Below are 20,711 nucleotides of genomic sequence, written 5' to 3' on the forward strand. Positions count from 1 at the left end.
AAATAAAAGTAGCACATTTTGTTGGTTTTTTTCCTTTCCATTGTACTCCATCATGAATTGCTTTTGCCCTTTAAATCTTTCTTACTCTCTGTTCGTAAAATACACTTTACTCCATGCTCTAAGCATGTCATGACTGTAATGATAACTCTGATAAACTTCATGAACTGGAGCAGGTTTAACTACTACAGACCAACCATTAGCATTATATCTTATGTTTAACTTTTTGGAATGCAAAATAAAATATTTCTGAGAGAGTTTTAGTCTGCAACGGTGTTTGGGTGAGTGCAGTGTGTAAGGTGGCACCCACATGAATGCCAGGACCAAAGATTTCCTAACCGAACGTTGCATTATAACAAGATGATTGGTGTTATTCACTTAACCCACCACATAGTTTTAATTTTTTAGCTGACTGGTATATATATTGTAAGATCTGGGACATTTTAATGGATGTTTTTAACTATTTTTTAACATTTTTTTGGATGGTTAATGTATGAATCGAGAGAACAAATGGCAGATTTATCAGTAATTAAAGCATGAGAGTTTCTGCCAGCTCAATAGTGCCACTTAATATAAATGAAACATTTGTTTGGTGTACCCTCTAGAGTTCCCCTGCGCCCTATTGTATGTCACATCAGCTGCAGCAGAGACAGTTTTCAAGGCAAACACAGCACTCTGCTCCACCACAGGGCGAACCCATGTGCTTCACTGTGCTTCTACATCATCGGGACAGAAGACGAGAAGGAAAGAAACTGCAGAGACTCTCCTCCTGCACTTCAGGCGTCGACCCCTTGACCTCACAGAACAGGAACGCCTCCACACGTCCAAACACACCAATAAGTTCAACCTCCTGTGACAGTCAAAGGAAGCAGCAAGCAGCTGGTTCACTTGACCAAACCAAACCTCAACTAAAGCAACAGTGATGGCAGCGATTAGCACACCTGTTGCACTGGACAAACAGATGCTATGACTGATAGTGGACTTAATGCTGCTGGAGACATAGTTTGCACACATTTATTGTACATTTAGAAAGGCAATTAATAGGGGTGGATTATAATATTCCAGATATGGGAAGCTTATCAGGGCCAGCTGGACCACTTTATACAGTCATTATCAGTATATATAAAGAGCAATTACAGATGATTATTTGCACACATAGCGTTAACTGTGGATAAAATCATATCAACACAGGCCGAGAATATTGCATTTCCTTATATGCTGAAGCTTCCACGGCTTATGCACCTGTTTCACCAGCTGAATCATTCATTATACTGACTGCAACCAACAACTATTTTCAATAGCAAAAAAGGTAACACCAAAATGACGTCAAAGATCCAAAACATGGTGTTGTATCTATATGTATAATGGGTTCAGAATGTGTAGTGTTTTTAATTTTATATTGTATTGTTTTAGTTTTATTTGTATTTTTGTTGTGTTTTTATCTTCATGTTAATTTATTAATCAAATAAAGTTGGAGCGATTAGTTGAAAAAAAAAAAAGTTTAATTAAATTCATATAATCTCTTACTGTACCTTTTGCCATTGCAAAAACAAACTAAGAAAAGCAACAAAAGTTCAGTTTTGAGAAACTGGAACTAGTTAGTGCTTAGTATTTTTACTTGAAAATAACTGAAATGATTGATTGATGCAAATCAAACCACCCATTTCGAATGTCATCATTCTATGAAATAGGTGTTGGAAGTGGTTATCAGTGTTATATAACTTAGAAGGCTACAATAACGACATAAATGAGTGTGCAACTCAATCCCATCCTCAAAGTGAATTTTATCTGATAGAAAATGACCAATTAATGGTTCACAGCTTTGTTCCTCTCCTTAAAATCAACCAATACCGCCAGAAATGTAAAGTATTCTTTAATGCCCATAGGTCTGGTAGTTGTGGCTATAACCTGCACCACAGAACGATATAGTCTAACTCCCGGAAAAGTAACATAACAAGAAACAATTGGCAATGACGTTCACGAGAAGCTCTCCTCTTGTTCTTCGCCCTGCTTTCACATGCTCACACACACTTTCCACAGCTGCATTGTCTTGTCTGGGTAACTCTATCTATCTGTCCCTGACACACAAGCACAGCTCAGTAACATTACCCGTCGGATAACATGTTCTAGGTTACCAGTCACACACACACATGCATACACACTCACAATCACCAGCATCATCCTGCCCCTCCCCTGACCCTGTTTCGACCAGGCGTACCTGAAGGTTTTATTGGGCTGACAGCGAGCCGCTGCGGGTAGAAAGCGGAGAACCCAGATTATGCCCTCGAGGTCAGGCGGAGACAGATGCTCTTGGCATCACGAGTCCTCATGAAACATGGGAACAACTTCCTCATCGCGCTTAGAATAACCTGTCTCAGAATATTAAGAGGTGAAACACAAGCAGTCCATCAAAACGGGGTCACTATATGTCAGTCTGAGTTTTTAATTTCAACTGCCGGAGGAGAAAATGTCACGAAATTTTTGATTACATGTGGAAAACTGTCCGTCAATGAAAGCATATACTCTGAATAATTGGCACCTGTTCCCCTCTCCTGGTTAAGCCACTTTGGTGGAATAAAACAGACTGGGATCAAACAAAGCAGCTGCAGAGATACGTTTACATCATGTGTAGGTGATGACGTACCTTCACAGCTGAATGGGTTGTACCTGTGCGACAAATGGTTACAGAACAAGTCGTTAACTTATATAAAGCGATATTCAACCCTTTGCCTATTCACGTGAAAGACAGAGAAAGGCCAGAGCAACAATGGCTACCCTCCTTCAACCTGACTCCAGTCTAAACACAGTTCTTTCTCCTCTGTTATATAATTGCAGTGTATTTGACTTTAGAGAAAAAAACACACACACAGAAAAAGGGGATTTTACAAGAAGCAGGCTAAAAACTGGGGGAGGAAATTCACTTGCATGCAGTTGCATCAGTTTGAGTGCAAATCCCTGCTTACATTATGCTACATTGTACATCCTCCAGCACCACATTCCTGGCTCTCCACACAGCCAAGTCAACCCAAACATACAGTGTGAAAACATAGGCTGTCATTAAAAATGCTGAAATAAGAAATTTCGTCCAAACTTTTTTTTTTTAAATTGAATTTGCTGCAAAAACAAGAGCAACATAGCAGGGCTTTCATAACTTTTCAAATGCCAGCCTGCAAGCTTTGCTTACATTCTTATTGTGTATAAAAGATGAAGCCAAAGAGGTTTAACTTTCAGACAACAGTGTGCACTAATATAAACCTCATTTAAGGGGGATATGGGTGTTGCACTTAAGCCATGAAAACATTTTTTTGTTTTGATAATATGAACTGGACTTATCTTTTGTGATCAGCTCAGCACCTGGAACTTAAAGGTCCCATATTATGCTAACATACAGGTTTATACTTGTATTTAAGGTTGCTACTAGAACAAGTTTACATGCTTTGATTTTAAAAAAACACACTATTTTTCTTGTAGTGTCTGCCTGAATATACCTGGATTCACGCTCTGCCTGAAACACTCTGTTTAAGCAACGTCTCTTTAAGATCCTCTCCCAAAAAAGCCCAGTCTGCTCTGATTGGTCAGCGTTTCAGGGCCTTCCACATCTGCACTCTTGGCATCTTTGTACCATCATTTCAGATGTAGAATGACTGTAACCACACTGTAGCAGCATTTTCTATCTTTATATAGTAAGGCTGTGACATCACAACTTCCAGGAAGTGCTGATGACTCGTTTAAAGTCACAGTTTCTAAATACAGACTGTGCATTTCTCTCTGGATTGAGCACTTTTACAGTACTTACACAGTACCTATCTCTTCTATATATTAAAAAAAGGAGAGGGAAATCTGACTTTTACAATATGGGACCTTTAAGGCTACACAGGCACTCAGACCAACATAGCTTTTCCCCCTGAGATCCTTCACTTACTTCATGCCACCTGATCAAATGCAAAATCCAACACTGCCTTCAGCATTTGGTTCACATGTAACAAACCTGAGCTGCATGATGTGATAAACAACCTTGACTGAAACTAAAGAAACAAAAAGAAATCTCTTGAGGCTGCGAACCAGAGCCTTCCCAAATCTGAAATCCTATTGTACCTGTTACATAACTCAGCAGCTAAAGTTTTATTCTACATTGGGAGGACATGAAATTTTGAGTATCAAACACTTAATTTCCTACATTCTGGGGAATTTTCATGCACCAATTTGTGTCTTTCCTGCAAGAATATTTGGTGTATTTGTCTTCAGTTTGGACAAAAAAAAGTCCAATGCTACTTTCACTTATGTTGTTATTGTTATTGATTATGAAACAATAGGCCCCTAGGCACAGATATGCAAAAGGTCCCATCATCTCTCCAATAAGAGCACGGCAGGCAAACTTTGTGGTGGTTCTGTTTGTAGTTAATATGGACTTTTTGGGGCCTTGTATTTTTTGTGGTCATTTTGTGTCTACTTGTGCTTGTTTGGAGTTTATCTACAGTCATTTTGGTCTCTTTAATGTAATTTTGTGAGCTATTTCAGGTAATGTTTTGTCTTTTTTGGTAAAATTGTTTGCATCTCTTCCTGGTCAGTAAGAGTTAATTTGAGTGACATTTTGAAGGTGATGGCCAGGAGGGCCCCTGGGATTATGCCCTTTCAGTAATCCATCCATGCCTATGAAGTAACTGTTAAAATCTGAGTTGGGACCGTGTTTAGGAATAAGGCAGAATATTCTAAGAACAGTTTAGGAGGTATCTAGAAACTTCCACTTGAAAGATGCTTTAAAGTTAAAAAGATTTCATTAAAATTATGAAAAAACATGTTGCATGGCTTGCCTCGATGTTTACCTTCCTCCTGTCCATACCTTTGCCTGTTGTCCATAGCCCAAACTTTTGATGCTAAGACTTTTTGATGCCTCTGACTTGTGGAAGCAAAATAAATTGCCCATTCATGCACCACACAGAGAATTCCTTCTGCTCTCACCTAAACCTAAACACACCTTTTCAGCGGGTAGCCAATCATTTCGTCCCCCCCCCCAAAGTCGGATATCAGCTTTTCTCAGAAAAAAAAATTACATGGCCACATCAGCCTTTCACCAAAGGAATGTCATCTGACGTCATGTATTTGGGATCGGATTTCTCCCCCTCTCCTCTTTTTCTCTCTCCCCTGAAAAAAGTAAGCGTGTGTGTGTGTGTGTGTGTGTGTGTGTGTGTGTGTGTGTGTGTGTGTGTGATGTGTTATTTTTTCCCCTTGCCTATATTCTCCAACGTGCCCACTGGATCCAGAGCCCACAGCAAGACAGGGGATATGATTCTCCAAAAATCATCACCCCAATTATACCCCCCTCCACCGCCAATCATGACAGCACGATAATTAGCAGCTCACTCCTGTTATTACAAAAAATGACACAAAACCACCAAAATCTGGATCTTTGCGCGTCTTAAATTTTCCTACAGCTCTCTTGTCTCCTCGTCACTGATGACTTAAAGGGCTTTTAATGCTGCGTGTGTGCAGGTATACGTGGAGGGCAGATAGTAATCGATCGCTTCAAGCAGCAGGAGACCAATGTTTGATTTCCACGTCTGCATCAGAGAGGCTGAGAGGGAGAGATTTGTCTTCCCTGCACAAACAGACAGACACGTAGTCGTTTCTGAGAGAGAGAGAGAGAGAGAGAGAGAGAGGGAGAGACTGGCTGGAAGGAATGCTAGGATATGCTGGAGTTGGGATTTTTTTTCTCCTTCTCCAAAGCCTTTTTCCTGCATTCTGCAACCGCACACAAACTCCATGGAAAGTCGCTCCAACACAACCCCTTCAACATCCCTCCACTGTTATCCAACGCATAAGAACCCCCTATAGAGTCAATTCAATGATTTCGCAACCCCCTCTGTCAAATCTGACTGCCTCAGCATCTTCCATTCCAACTTATTTTCCAGCTATAAAAAAAGTCCCCATTTCCTGATTTTCAGCCGCTACAACAATCACGACCATTTCCAGAACGCAACCAAGGGCGCAACAACTGCGCTTTGTTGCACAAATAAGCCAAAGAGTGAAGGTTTTCTCCTGTTGCGCACTCACTCCATCTGAAGTCATCGGAGACAAAAACACATTCTTTCGTGAAAACGGAGAAATCGGGACCACAAAGAGCAGACTGCAAACACACAAACCGACACACAATCGACTAGTTTAGAGAACTAGTGCGACAATCCCCTTTGTTAAGCTTTTAGCTTTAAAACAAACTGGATTTTTTTTGCCCTAAAGTTTCGATTCGCCCCCCTCCACAGCAGCAGCGAAGCAGTTTTCCTTTTTCCTTTGCGCTGGCCAAGTGGCCCAGACTGCCGGCGTCAGCGCTCAGCTCTCCAAACTCACACACACTCACAGACACGCACTTCTAAAACTTTTTTAACATCGACTCCATCGGCCTCTCTTCCCGTTCTCCGCGGACTGGTTTGGTACCGTGAAAGAAGCGTAAAAGGGACTCACCTCGCTGCAATAAAATAATCTTCAAACAGACGGGGCTGCGTGTTTTTTTATTCCCAGGGTCGGGTCTTGCCTGTCTGCTGGCGCGGCGCGACGCGTACTGGGAGACTCCGCCATGTCAATCAAAACGCGACGCACATGTAGGTCAGAGCCCGCCTCCTTTTTACCGTAATACACTGCGCAGGAGAAAAAGCCAAAACACAGCAGAGCTGCTGCTGCCTCACCTGTGTGACAGAGGCAATCAGCCGGCTTGACCTTTAAGGCAGAGGAGGAAATTTACAGGCAATAAAAAACAAGGTGATTTTCGGTCATTTTAAAACCATTTATGACCCGGTTTTAATATTGTGTGAATTTATGCACGCTATCAATTACATCGCTTAACATCGGTTCATAAATAATGTCAGAAGCAATCACAGCTCAGTTTTACCACTAAATTAAATATTTAATAGTTTAAATAGAAACTTTTTTATATCGTCACCATTTATATATTTATAAATAAACATAAGCATTAAAGTATATAAAGTACATACAGTGTATAGCAGATTTTCATATTCACCAAACTTGCACCACTGTATTGTTTACATTTTCATTGTGTTGTGTCTGTCTATGTACCTATCTAACTATCTATCTATCTATCTATCTATCTATCTATCTGTCTATCATATCTACCTGTACATAAATAAATAAATATACATATATATGTATACTGTATATACTGTCATATTGTAAATGATAGACAATAATGGAAATTATATATATAGTATATTGCGAGAGGTGGGTACAGCTGGACAGGTCACCAGACTATCACTGGACTGACACAAAGATACAGACAACCATTCTCAGTCACATTCACACCCACGGCCAATTTACAGTCACCAATTAACTTGACCTGCATGTCTTTAAACTGTGGGAGGAAGCCACAGAACCTAGAACAAACCCACTCTGACACAGGGAATTCTTTGTATGTTTACACATTTACTTGGCCATTTCAGCGGATTTTGATTCTGTTTACCGCAATAGATTCACTGTAATCACGTCTTAGCCATCAACTAAACCTTTCAGGCTGTTTGAATAAATATGTATTATGTAAGAACGTTTGTGTCACCATTTTTTTTCTGGCTACTGACCAGAAAGAGGTTGAAAACAAACTAAGATGCAAAGAAACATCATGTTTGAGACCTAAACCACCACTTTCAGTACTTTTTTCCACTTTTTTCAGCAGGTTGTTAGGTCCGAAGGGCTATTTGAGCCCAAAAAGGTGGTTGAACTTTTCTGCAAATAAAAGCAAGCTGAGTCTAGTTCAGGCTGGTTTTCATTTATCTTTCCTCGTGACACAGAATATCTTCGTATCAGAATCTACAACAGCAAATGACGGGCTGTGCCTGTGTCACCCTGCTCCCAGTGGTCACAAACATTTTATCACAACTAAAAATCAATAAATGCCAATACTGCAGAAAAATAACTTTATTATTTGTATATCAAGACTTAATACAAGCAAAATGATCCCATAACAGAGTTGAGGGTAGGTGGATCAAATCTCTGTCCAAGTGTCTCCAAAAAAACTTAAACAACAGGCCAAAGTCCCTCTGGTGGCTGCGCTGAAACTGGCATCCCTCAGCTGAGGTCCAAGGGTTACAGGTCTGAGCGACACTGGTGTTTAAGACAGAGACATCATGACCTGATTACAAAAAAAAAGAAAAGAAAAAGTAAAACTCTGCTCAATTTGATACATAAATATGTTTAAAAAGACCCAAGGGCATAATGTGTACTGTAAAGTACTGTAAAATATAATAATATATAATACTATAACTATATGTAACTATACTTTGACCTGTCACTGTGCAGTATCCAGCTTCCTTTAACTGAATGCATTACAGCACAGACACATGTGGTGTATGCGGAGGTGATTATTTGAGCATGTTGGTGCCTGAAATCAAAACATTAACAGCATCAAGTATGTGTCAGGACCAGAGCATTGAACCTGCCAAGTTTCTTGGTGTCAAACACATAATTTAATATGTTTCATCACAAACCCACATACTGGCATTTAATGAAAGGAGCGACAGCTTGTTGTAAATTATTTCCAGGGAATTTTAAAACTTAAGTGGGTGCACAATTACAGAGCAGATAATTTCAGAATACTCAACATCAAGTATATTTTTCTCCAGACTGAATTTCTCCAACAGATTGAATGAATGCTAGTTTTTAATGATGCAGTGGTAAATTCAATTTAGCACAAAACAAAATTATTTCCCAGCATTATAACACCATCACTGAAGTCCCAGAACTGAAATTCTTAAATTTGGATCCCAGACTGAAAAAAAAGAAGAATTTTTCAGTAGAAAAGACCGTGTTTGATAAGTGCAAACTTCATTTAAAAAAACAACAAAACAGTGCAAACAACACAAAAACAAGTTGTTAAATTAACAACAAGGCTTCCATCTGTTATGTACGTGTTTATCTCCGACTGTAATCGGCCTGTTTCTTTCTGTATTTTCAAGTAAGCAGACTCAGCCAAATACACTCATTGCCCCTGAGTTCTAGATTTCTCGCTACTGGCAACGAGACACACACACACACACACACACACACACACACACACACACACACACACACACACACACACACACACACACACACACACACACACACACACACACACACACACAAACACACATTCCAGCAACTGCACTAAGAAAACAGCCACTGGAGTAATTTTAAGCCTGTAGAAAAAAAATGGCCCAGGATCAGGACAGTGTGCCTGTAAGGAATTAAATTCAATTCACTTCTATTCAATAAACACTAATCATCCTCAAGGGGCAATCGATGTGGCAGGCAGAAAAAACCTTCTCACACACCAAACATACAACGCAGGTTGTCTTCAGTGGGTGCAGACAGACAGTGGAGCCCCCTAACTGCAGGAACAGTGATACCACTTCAACAAACTGGGTAATTTCTGAATTTGGGATGAAATTCTTTGAAAAAATTGATTTGAGCAGAACAAAATGAGTTCACCCACTCAAATCAGTCAAAATGCCCCTTTTTTCATCTTCAGGGAAGTAATATGCACTTAATCTAAATTAAACTGAAGAACCAGTAGAGAACTGTTTAAGCTCCTTCAGAGGTTCTCTACTGGTTCATTAGCTTAGTTTAGCTTAGCTCACTAGTCTATATTAAAATAGACTGCAAACTGTAGGAGGATAACACATTAAAACAGTGAGTTTCAACCTTTTTGCCCCAGTGTGCACAGAAATATTCCAGTTTTAACAGGTATTGTGTTTCTCAGTAGGTATTTAGTAAGGGATTCTGAATCTTTTAAACCAATGTTTCGTAAAAGAGGATTAAATACTCATATTTGACAAAGTGTTATTAAGAAGCACGTGACTCCTCCATGGTAACATCTGGCATCATTCAATGGCCCCCAGGCTCAGATATTTTAAAACAATATAGTGCTACATGGCACCTCCAGTGGTTCTACATACCTCTACTGAACAAGGGAGCTGTATAACACCTTTAAAAGATGGGTGCCATATTGCAACAAGACCAAGAAATATTCAGTCAAATTAATCTGGTTGATGCAGGATGTACTTAAATAGGCTGATTCGCATCATGTGTGAAAAATGCAAAGCATTTCACAAAATGCTCAGAACTTCCTTTACATTCCACTGATAGTAAGATGTTGGTTTCGCTTTGACTGAATGTTTCCACTAATCATGGCTGTGTCAACCCTTTAGTTTTTACACTTTTTAGCTGATTTATCACGTAAATCAGGGGTGAACAGTCAGGAGAGAAAACGCATGCAAATTTTTGGTTGTCCCCAAAAACTGTATACCTGATAAACCTACCATAAAGATGCTGTACATTGTACCACTGCTGTCCCAAAATCCCCCTCAGTGAGGCCCTGTGTGTGAGTTGACATAGAGATTGTTGAATTTAAAGTTTAAACTTGCCTTTGCAATTACAGAGTTCCCCCAGAGTCTTTGATTGGTTTAAACAAATATTTAGGTGAAAGTTGGGAAATTTTTGAGTTTGATGTTGAAAAAAACTGTCAAGCAATGTTTAAATATAGCAAATTTTTAAAACGTATTATGGGAGCTACAAACTGTGAAGCCCTACTGAAAATAATGACTTAATTTTCTTTACTATGTTCTTGTCCATTTCAGGGCTGGCATGCTTGTATTATAAACTTGGATATTTGTATGAAGACAAAGTGTTATCACATGTGACTCTTGCAGAAAATATTCAGAAATACCTCATATTGTTGATGTTGCTGTATTTTATTCCAAGATTTTGGCCACACTTTACAGATTGGAAGAAGTAGAAAGGACACGAGCGTCCTTGTTTATCGCTACTTTTAGCAAATTACTCCTTACCTGCCTTTTTTACTCAAAATACAGCTGTATACAAGCCTTCAGGCAGATGTACAAAGTGGCGTGGACAACAATATTTACAGCTGACAAACGACCCTACTTCATGGTCCATGTATGGTACCGTAGTTTTTCTGGAGCTTTCAGTCATAACAAGATCTTCATCAGCAGATGAAATTTGGCCATGTATCATGGAGATATGGATGAACACATCTACCGTTATTTTCTGAGCATTTTAACGACTTCTTGTCCGAACTGGTTTAAAAGTTGAAATAATATTTATGCAATGCACTAATAAGGTAAATCTATGTTATCCCTTATTGATCTCCTCCATTAAATCTGTATTAATCACGAAGTTGAAAATGCAGATAAAGAGAAGCAGATGAGTTAGGGAAGGGCTTCGAAAATTTTAAACAACTGAGAAATGAATTGTTGTGCAACTGGGGCTGTAACTCAATATCAGGGAGATGTTCTGACAATTTTGCACAGTGAAAACAGGGTGCATTTGGGAGTCGTGTACCGTCACTGTGAGAAAACCTGTTGATTCAAATAAATGTGTGAACAAAGCCAAAGTGGGGCAACCTTAAGTGACGTATTGAACCTTTACAGACAGCCAGTCGTGTTAGATTAGATCAGTGGAAACGAGTGGATGAGGAAAGACTGGAGGGAGCAAATCTTGGAACAGTGAGCGCAGCTATTTCCCCTGTATGTCAGGGCCAGGCCTCCACAACCACCAGATGTTTACCACCAACCCAGCTGCTTTCTCTCTCTCCCCGTCTTTCTCCCCGTCTCTCCCTCTCAGATATTTCTCTCTGAGGCTCTTTAAAGCAAGCCCTCCCTGTAATCATGCACACTCAGTTCACCAAAGGTCTTTGAAGTAAGTGGAATGTGTCCAGCCATATGATAGTATGTACTGTATATTCTTATAACACAGAGAAAGCAAAGCAGAGAAAGAGATTGTTGGATTGCAGCCAGCTCTTCGTTGTGGTTTTCTAGATGTTAATTATTGCCTTTGCTCAGCTCTTACATGCGTGTATGTGTGAGTGTGTTTATGCATGCATTTATGTATGTTGTGTCTACATGTGTGTGCATATGTTCGATGAAATGCGAGACACCGGGTGACGGATGATAATGGGCGTCTGGCAGCAGAGAAGACCAGGATGAAACATGACGGTGCGTGCATGCCTTTGTGTATGTGTGCGTTTGTGCATGTGAGGTACTTCCTCTCGGAGATGTGAGGATGGAATTTGGCTCATCGTGAGTTCAAAGGAGTCAACCCAAAGCTCTCTGCACACCAACAAGAGCAGGCATGCCTCACTCCTCTCTCTCTCCTTCTGTGTCTTTGTGTCTTAGTCGACCTCTCTCTTCCTCCTCATTCTCTTTTTCCTAGAGTTCAGCAATGCAGCTGGCCGGATCATCAAACACTCACTTCACTCATTTCTATGGTGTGTGTGTGTTTGTACGTGCATGCCCTGAATGGTGCATGTCATTGAAATAGATGTGTGTGTACATGTGTCTGGAAAAAGACAGGAGAAGTAGGTGGATGTGATTTGGGAGGTGAGCAGCTGTTGGGATTCTATCACTAAAGTCTCATCAGCTCCTATTACAATAAAAACACAAAACTACAATTTAGTTTACTTTACATTGTGCTATCCATAACACCAAATCTTGTATATTCCTATTTTAATGCAGTGTTTGTGAGAAACTAATCACATGTAGTTTAATTAAATTACCTAAGACATGGAATTGTAATGAGTTACAGTTATCTAGGAAGAACATTTGACTAAATTACAATAACTTATCAAAATATACAAAGAGATTACATTCAAATATATTATTTTTTGTTTCTATGTTGAATCTAACATTCATTCTGTTACTTTGCAAAAGAGCTAATTTAATAAGATGCATAACTGTAATTTAGTAATTACTTTCACTACTTATGACATTTTTAACAGAGTAGCCTCTTATCTCTAATCTATTATATTTCAAAAGCAACCTTCTCAACATTGTTTAAATAACAAATGAGTTGTAAATTATCACCAACAAAACAAAAAATTTTACCCCGATGTTTAAAGTTTTAACTGGTAATAAATATATAGAAATCATTATGTTGTGGGCGAATTCCACCATCGTATATATTAAAAGATCACAGTGTGCAATGTGCAATACAAGATTACAAGATACAAGATGGTTAGTTACTGTATTTGTGTAATGTTATTCTAAATAAACGCTACATGTTTGACTGAAATTTTCTGCATTTGGTAGCAGCACCAAAAAATCTCACTGTGGCTGAGCACATAGAACAGGCTGTTCGTACATAAACGTCTACCTACAAAAAGCAATAAACTACAAATATGTAAATAGCCCACATGAGCCAGTAACGTGTATAACTCATGTAATCGTGAAGGCTGGGAAGGCTGTGATTACTTGGGCAATGCACTGACGGGAGTAAAGTAAGTAAGTGGTATAAGACCAAAAGTTTGCATAAAAGGAAATAGCAAAACCACAGTTGTTTTTAGAAAGACTGTACCACTTTCAGCTGTGATTGTGCCACCAAAACTGAGCATTTTAAGCCAAAACATGATCTTTTCCAACTTTAATCAACCACACAATCACTACCATATTGTTGAAAAGTAAAGAAACATAGTGTCAGCATACAGTATGAGCAACATAGTAACTACAAATGTTACATATCTGTGGTTTACAGAAAGGTACCATGCCAACATTTATTCTGCCATTTGGGTTTGTTGTTTGGCATCTTATTTGGTCTATCTAGTATCTCTGGTATGTCTGGAACAAGCGGAAAACCACATTCAAATCTTTCCATCTCTCTTTGATAAGATGAATTGCTTCCAGTTGCTTCCTTTGCCCACTCTTTTCAGGACTTGTCCAGGGAGCTTTATCCAAAGAAAGCTCATGTTTCTGGTATCACTGGTATGTCTGGAACAGGCACGACACCCTGATTCAAGAGCCCTCAGTGTTCGGACACATCTCTCTGTCGCCTTTCTTTCTCTCTTTAATAAGATGAATTGGTTCCAGTTGCTTTCTTGATCTTTTCAGGGTTTTTTCTTCCCGTCAGCTTCATCTAAAGCACAGAGATCTGTGTTTGTTCCAGCTCTGCCAGTCATGTGTTCCTACTTACAGAACACCTTCCAGTCATGACATCACACGGGGTGACATCACACAGGCCGGGTCACACCACCAGCGGGTGGTGGGTGTTGGCAATTATGGCAGAGGAATGTCCGTGACTCAAGGAGCTGGGAGTGCGATCTGGTTAGCTAAATTGCTTTGTCCCTGACATTTGTGAAAAAAACAACCAGAGTGCCATTTCAAACAATGACCAGTCAACTCTGACCTTCGATGGGAGGCAAATTGCTCATGGGCAAATCCCAGCATGTTGGCATGCCAACTATTACACCATTCCCAGGACAGTTCCTGTATTCAGAACAATAAACCCCCAGCAGAAAGTCCTGCCTACAATCGTCCCTGGTTTGACACGAGTTGCATCCCAAAGAAAATACGTAAGAGAAGTCCTATTAAAACAAATTAATTTCATGTAGTAAGATAAGTAAATCTACTCTGGCAGATTAAAGTGTGGGAACCAGAACATGTGATGGCTTCATCAGCTGAGTCAAACTATAAATTCAGTCCAAGTTTCAAAAAGAGATGATCACAACCTTAAAGGTGCAATGCAGAACTTTTCCCTCCCCAATCTGCCAATGAGAGTCATTACACAAAAACTGTGTATGCGTAGTTATGATGTATGTCTGCGAGTGAACTCGCTGCATCCCCCCCGCCATCAGGAGCCCTCCCTTTAAATACTGCACAAATATTTCAACTTTAATCCATCATCTAAATACAGTTACTTTTTATATGTAGCATCCACCCCAGAAACTTTTGTTGTATGCTTCTTAGGATTTTCTGCCATAGCTTCTGCCTCTTGCTGCTCTGTCACTATGGTCTCCCCCTTCTTGCCCTTGATGTATTAAAAGACCAGACTACAGCATTGACGATGGGATCCCTACCATTCCTATGAAAACTGCTCAGTGGCACATGAAACCAAAAAAGCTCGTATAAAATTACCCGAATGATCAGCGCAACTTCCGCATCATTGGGCCCATAGAGCAGGCACACAAGAGACTTCTGCCAGCCGAGCCAGCCACATACAGTTTAGCGCTCTGCTATGTTGATTGGGAATGAAATGACTCAATCTTGTGGCTCTTCTAGACTTTCCAAATGTTATTAGACTGAACGGATTAAATCCCAAGTCATTTCGCGGGTAGTTGTGACATAAAAAAAAAATTACAGATGTCTCTCTCTAAATGTAAGTCAATAGGAAGAAGTCTTTTTGGGCACTACGTTATTACATGACAGACTTGAGAGTTGTAATTTCACTGTTTGGCCACTACAAAAACTGCCATCTATTCCCCGCACACTTCCTGGAGTCCTGTTTTTGCCCCCTTTAGCTCTGGCTAGTCTACATAAAATGCATCACTTCTGGTACCACACACACCAGACATCACAACTCAGGTATACTGCGAAATAAAGAGATTTCCCCGGTGGCAACAGGCTTAGTCATCATTGTGTGGACTTGTTTGGCAAGGACTTGAATGTAATGGAGGTTCATTTCATCACAGGCAATGATTGCTAATCATTTTGGTGACTGTCTTGTAAAGGGTTGGCCCGAGGACAAAGATGACAAAGAGAGAAAGGATGTGGATCATGATTCTAGTGAAGAGGTCAGTGCTGCCAGATGGTTCCACTTGTCCCATGCTGACACATACTCCTGCCGAGTGTGGTTATTGGTATGGGAGTGTGAGAGGTATCCAATGGTGACTGCTCCCAAGGTATGAGTAATAGCAAAGGGATCCAGGCAACACTGCTGAGATGACAAGGACAAACACCAGCAGAGATGTAACTGCAAGCTGGATGGAGAGGGCGAAGATCAGCTCATTAGCTGACTAATGTTGTAAACAATATCAGAATGCATCCCACTTGGAGGTAGCAGAGTGAGTCCACTTTGGAGGTATACAATTTCACTGTACCACATCTATGAGACAAGGTAAAATTCAATGACTGTGTGAATTTCAGTCAACTTGGGATCACTGGCTGCAGCTCGCCTGGGAATCTCTTGAATGTTTTCTGCTCAAAGAACAATCGACAATGTGCCAACTCACCAGACACTTCCTGTTTTAGTCCATGTTTTGTCATGACAACAGTGACGCCAGCCACAGTGATTCAGTACAGAGCTGCTGACGTCATGTATGCCAGTCACAGTCCAAGCCATGCAGCTCTGAGAATCGTCAATGAGCAGAGCTGCCATCAAATCATGTCTTGTAAACGGGGAGAAAACAAACTCAAAAAGCTCAGTTTCAAAGAGGTTTTAAGAAAAACGCATGAAATTTCACTTTCGGAGTCTGAAGTTTTGCTTGATGTAAACATGACATTTTTTTATGTATTTTCAACATGCGTACAGAAAAAAAAAATCTGCCTTCAGGTAAAAACGCCAGAACACCAGGCGGGACACTCAGCAGTTCAAAAGGCTGTAAAGTACACTCTCATGAGCACCAGCCCAGACAAATGCTCGCACAGAACACAGTGTGTGTACACAAGGAGGGAATGATGATGAACGTGTGTGTGTGTGTGTGTGTGTGTGTGTGTGTGTGTGTGTGTGTGTGTGTGAGATATTTGTGTGTCTGAGGAATAAGGAGGAGGGTTCATGTGGATAAAGATTTAATTTTCCTGAAACATCTTTATTTAAACTTTTAAACTTCAGACAAAAGCAACAAATAACAGGGAGGGGACAGAAAATTGAAAATACCAAGAGAAAAGAAATACAAAGAAAGGAAAAACAAATAAGAGAAAAGAAGGAAAAGGAGAAAAGAAAAGAAAGAAAAAAGGTGATTGACAGAAAGAAAACCATGCCAATGCAATAACCATCTGGATTTGAACACATCTCAGCCTACTCAAGTCTCCTCTGCACAGAGGAAGTACATCAAAGTAAAAGTCTTCTCTCTACCTCTCAAAGTAGAGGTGTAATTTCAAAATAAAAGTCTTGCATGGCTTCTCTCCTTGCCTGATGCTGCACGTGTGAGTACCAGGACACAATCGGAGATCAACAGTTCTTCTTAAATACTGTCTGAATGAGCGGGTCTCCTTGGGCGTGTGTGAACGTGTGCGTGACCACAGTGGTTAAACATCAGAGGTGTCCGTACGAGATGCGTCTCATATTTTTGTGATTGTCTGATCAGTCCTCCAGAGGATTCCCCCTCGTCTACTGATGAAATCCACCGTGCATCGAACACACAAACGTACACACGTCTAACATAATTTACCCCCCTATCCCGAGCCACACAGTGGCACAGCATACAAACTATCAAAATACATCAAAAATCTGAGCCGTTATATCTATAATGGCTTATCATTAGTTATTATTATAATAATATAGTTTAATACACAGTCAGGCACATTTACAATGGCTATAGAGCAGAAACTCAAGGTCCTTCAGGCCTTACAGCCTACAGAAGCGCTTTCTCCCTTTCAATAGCAACTATAGTGTGTGTGTGCGTGTGTGTATCTGTGTTTCTCTGTACAGTAAGTGTCAGTAAAGGAGGTATACGCCAGTGAATTTGAAGCCACCGAGGACAAAAGCTGTCCCATTCCTAATTAAAGAGCTATACAAGCGTGCACACACACACTGACCCCAGGAACACCATCGCCATGGCAACAGCTACGACGTAAACACATCACACGCTCCTAAAACACACCCCTCTATAAGTGATTTCTAAGCAAACACACGCTCCGAGCTATTACAGTAGGGGCAGTGTACACACATGCACCTGTCCCTGTAAGTGCAGCACAGTAAATCATGGAGTTAAACAGTCAGTTTATTCAAATTAAAAGGCAAAATCTCACTTAGTTTATCCATCTGTGCAAATAGTATGGATTTTGTTTGTCTAGGTGTTAATATATCCTACTCTGAGATTTGAGTTCTAAAGGTGAAAAGATGCATGTTGGTTCTTAAATGTCTAGTGTATAGGATTTAGGGGATATATTTGCAAAAATGTCAAACAATGAGTATGTTTTCGTTAGAGTATAATCACCTGAAAATAAGAATTGTTGTGTGTTTGTTAAGTTAGAATGGCCGTTTTTGCGTCAGGAACTGTAGTTAACAGCCACTCAGCAACGAGCTGCACGGTGTTACAAAAACACTAAATTTTAACATGAAACTGTTTTATTCAGTATTTTTACCCGTGTAAATCAACTGGTCCATTTGTTTTGGAGAGGAGACATCAGGGGATAATTCGGCTCCTGATAAAAACCTCTTGAATGTCTGGATCTTAAACTATCAGAGAAAAAAATTATGTGCAGATATTAGCAGGAGCTGAGCTTGTGGTTCTTCTGCAATCAACCAAGCAGCACTGAAAAAACACTGATTTTTAATGTAAAACTGCTTTATTCAGTGATTTTACCTGTTTAAATCACCTGGTCCATTTGTTTAGGAGGGCAGGAGACCTCTGCAGATAACCTGGCTCCTGGTAAAAACTTCCTGAACAATGAACACTGAAAGAATTATAACCGGGAGTTCACATGGAAGTTTCAACTGGCTGCAATCCTCACTGCCACATTAAATGAAATCCTCCAGTGCTCCTTTAAAAGATGGAAAAACAACACTAAAAAATCCCTATTACTGTGGTTAATGTCAGTGTTGTAAGAGCCGCAAACTAAGATCTATTAATTTCCATTTTAATGTGTTTGTGGCAAAAATCTCAGAGATGGATTTCATAAAACTTCTGCAAATCACACCAAACCTATCTGCAGGCTAGATGCCACTAAAGATGTGAGAATGTATCTTTTTTTCATTATTTGTATGAACTGACCCTTTAAGAGGCATTGTTAGTGGTCTGTTTGATACTGTGTGTGTATTGCAGGGAAAATGGACATCAGAGAGTTACATCAACAAAATGGTGCATGTCAATGAGACGTCTAAGCAGAAACATTTTTGGCATTAATTTCAAAAACAGATCCAAGTTATTCCCAAATATACTGTACACAATCAACAAGGACGTGAGAAAACATACAGTGTGATGTGCTGGGTGTGAGACGGACAGAGACAAGTCACAGTTCTGATGCGTATCTATCGCGTTATTACAAATGTTACAGGTGGAAATGTGCGGGCAACTCTACCAGAGAGTTTGATATGTTTGTCAACATGCATCCTCTTATGTGCATGTGTCTCACTGTGACCTGATTGAGAGTTAACACAATAAAGTGGTACCTTTCAGTCTGTGTAGTCACTTTATCCAGGGTTTAAAAATGACTGCAAAGGGAGTCCAGAGGTGGAGCGCTGCTGATAATGCTGCACTAATAATAGAGCAGCCCGGGCTGTGCAGTGAACTGAACTCCCTCTTGGAGAAGTTTGCCAGCCTTTATGCACCCATGCATGACCGTGATGGCGTGCAGTAGCACAGACTGGCCACAGAGAGGTGCTGTTACAGTCACCCAAACTGTTACATGATTCCTCCCTGAAGGGATGGAGGTTAAAAGACTTCCTTTTCAAGGAACACAGTGACGAGCTGCAGAGGCAGCAGGTTTCTGACGGCAGTGTCTGTCTCTATGTGTCATTATTGAGCTGTGACTGTGGGTTTTCAGTGGCAGTGCCTATCACTATAATTATGTTTGTGTCCTCCTGTTTCTCCAACTAGGAGTCTATTTGTGTTTCCGACAGTCTACCTGTTTGTCTACCTTCACATGATTGTCTTCTCGCAGGATTGTCTGTAGAAAATTCACAATTACATTATTTTACAATGACATTTTTTTTTTGTCTCTCCAGCTTATCATACATGTCTCCCCGCCATCGTCGGTTTTGTTCTCCATGATGGAGCCAAAAGCTGGAGGCAGTGAAATTGTTTTCTGTATGAAAACAGATGCGTTATTGCACCAGACACAGAGCAGTACTGGTTTACGGTCACACACACACGCAAAAAAAAATAGATGAGTCCGACGCCAAAACTGTTTTCTTATTCTGGATATCTTTGCGTCCATGTGTTTTCTTGATGAATTCATCCTAAGAGACTTTTTTCTGTTTTTAAATCAATTTGTTCTATTTTTTCCAGAGAAAAAGACCCAGGAATTCCAGGGAAGGAGTTTTATGCCGTAAGGTCAGATATGACCAGTTTTTCCATTTTATTTCCAATCTCTCCGGCCACTTGAAGTTCCTCTGGTTCATAGTCATCATCAAAGGACCTGGAAACGTGACAGGCATAGAAGAACTAGTCAATTGATATCATTATTCAAAAATGTTTGCGCAAAGGAGTTCAGTGATTAAGTGTTAAAAAACCCAGTGAGCCTGATGGTAGTGCTATAAATAACTTTGAAAAACTTTCTTCTAATCTGCCTCAAGAACACCTAATGTCCACTTGACTAGATTTTCTGCCATTTTAAATGACATGAAAAACATATTTTTAACGTCTCTTGCACCACAGCTCCGATTTATACCAATTTTTTGTTGATTATTACTGGACCAAGCTTATCAAAAGTTGCATAAACCTTGCATCATAAATAGAGCTTACTCTACAGTCATTAGGACAATTATCACTAACTTCTTAAGATGTGTTAATATCCTAAAATGTTCATATAAATAAGAAATTGTTTGTCCAATCATAATGAAACTTGCAGGATACATTAAATAATAATGTTAAACCACGTGTGTAAAATTATTTTGAAATCAGCATGGGGCCACTCGTTTCAAACATGTGCCCTTAATCAGCGTTTTTAGCTGAAGACAATCAAGTTAAACTTCAGTTACTAAAAGGGACAATTCATGAGCATCTCAGCTTATGAAAAAGATTGATTGTGTTTCAATGCTTGGACAGTCACATAGGCGTCAACTGT

The 20,711-nt window shown here is 39.9% G+C and overlaps 2 protein-coding genes across 5 annotated transcripts in view; both read right to left on the reverse strand.

Annotated features, from left to right (window-relative positions):
• fndc3ba (fibronectin type III domain containing 3Ba) overlaps positions 1–6,579 on the reverse strand; it is a 122,130-nt gene extending 115,551 nt beyond the window's left edge. For both annotated transcript variants that reach the window (XM_088087695.1, XM_042500169.2), the window contains exon 1: positions 6,454–6,579. The gene's annotated coding sequence lies outside the window, so the exon portion shown is untranslated. The remainder of the gene's footprint in view (positions 1–6,453) is intronic.
• A 1,320-nt stretch (positions 6,580–7,899) lies between these two features.
• ppp2r3a (protein phosphatase 2, regulatory subunit B'', alpha) overlaps positions 7,900–20,711 on the reverse strand; it is a 91,678-nt gene continuing 78,866 nt past the window's right edge. The window contains exons 13-15 of one of the 3 annotated variants that reach the window (XR_015778594.1): positions 18,290–20,063; positions 18,069–18,162; positions 7,900–8,128 (exon numbers count right to left, since the gene is read on the reverse strand). Coding sequence is in view for 1 of the 3 variants with exons in the window: in XM_042500366.2 (XP_042356300.2) it covers positions 19,967–20,063 (97 nt within the window). In the remaining 2 variants the exon portion in view is untranslated. Of the gene's footprint in view, positions 8,129–16,549; positions 20,064–20,711 lie in introns of those variants that run through there. The other 2 variants (XR_015778593.1, XM_042500366.2) reach the window with 2 other exon arrangements.

Source organism: Plectropomus leopardus, chromosome 14 (genome assembly GCF_026936395.1).
Source record: "Plectropomus leopardus strain MGB_pleo_1.0 chromosome 14, ASM2693639v1, whole genome shotgun sequence".
Taxonomy (NCBI): Eukaryota; Metazoa; Chordata; class Actinopteri; order Perciformes; family Serranidae; genus Plectropomus; species Plectropomus leopardus.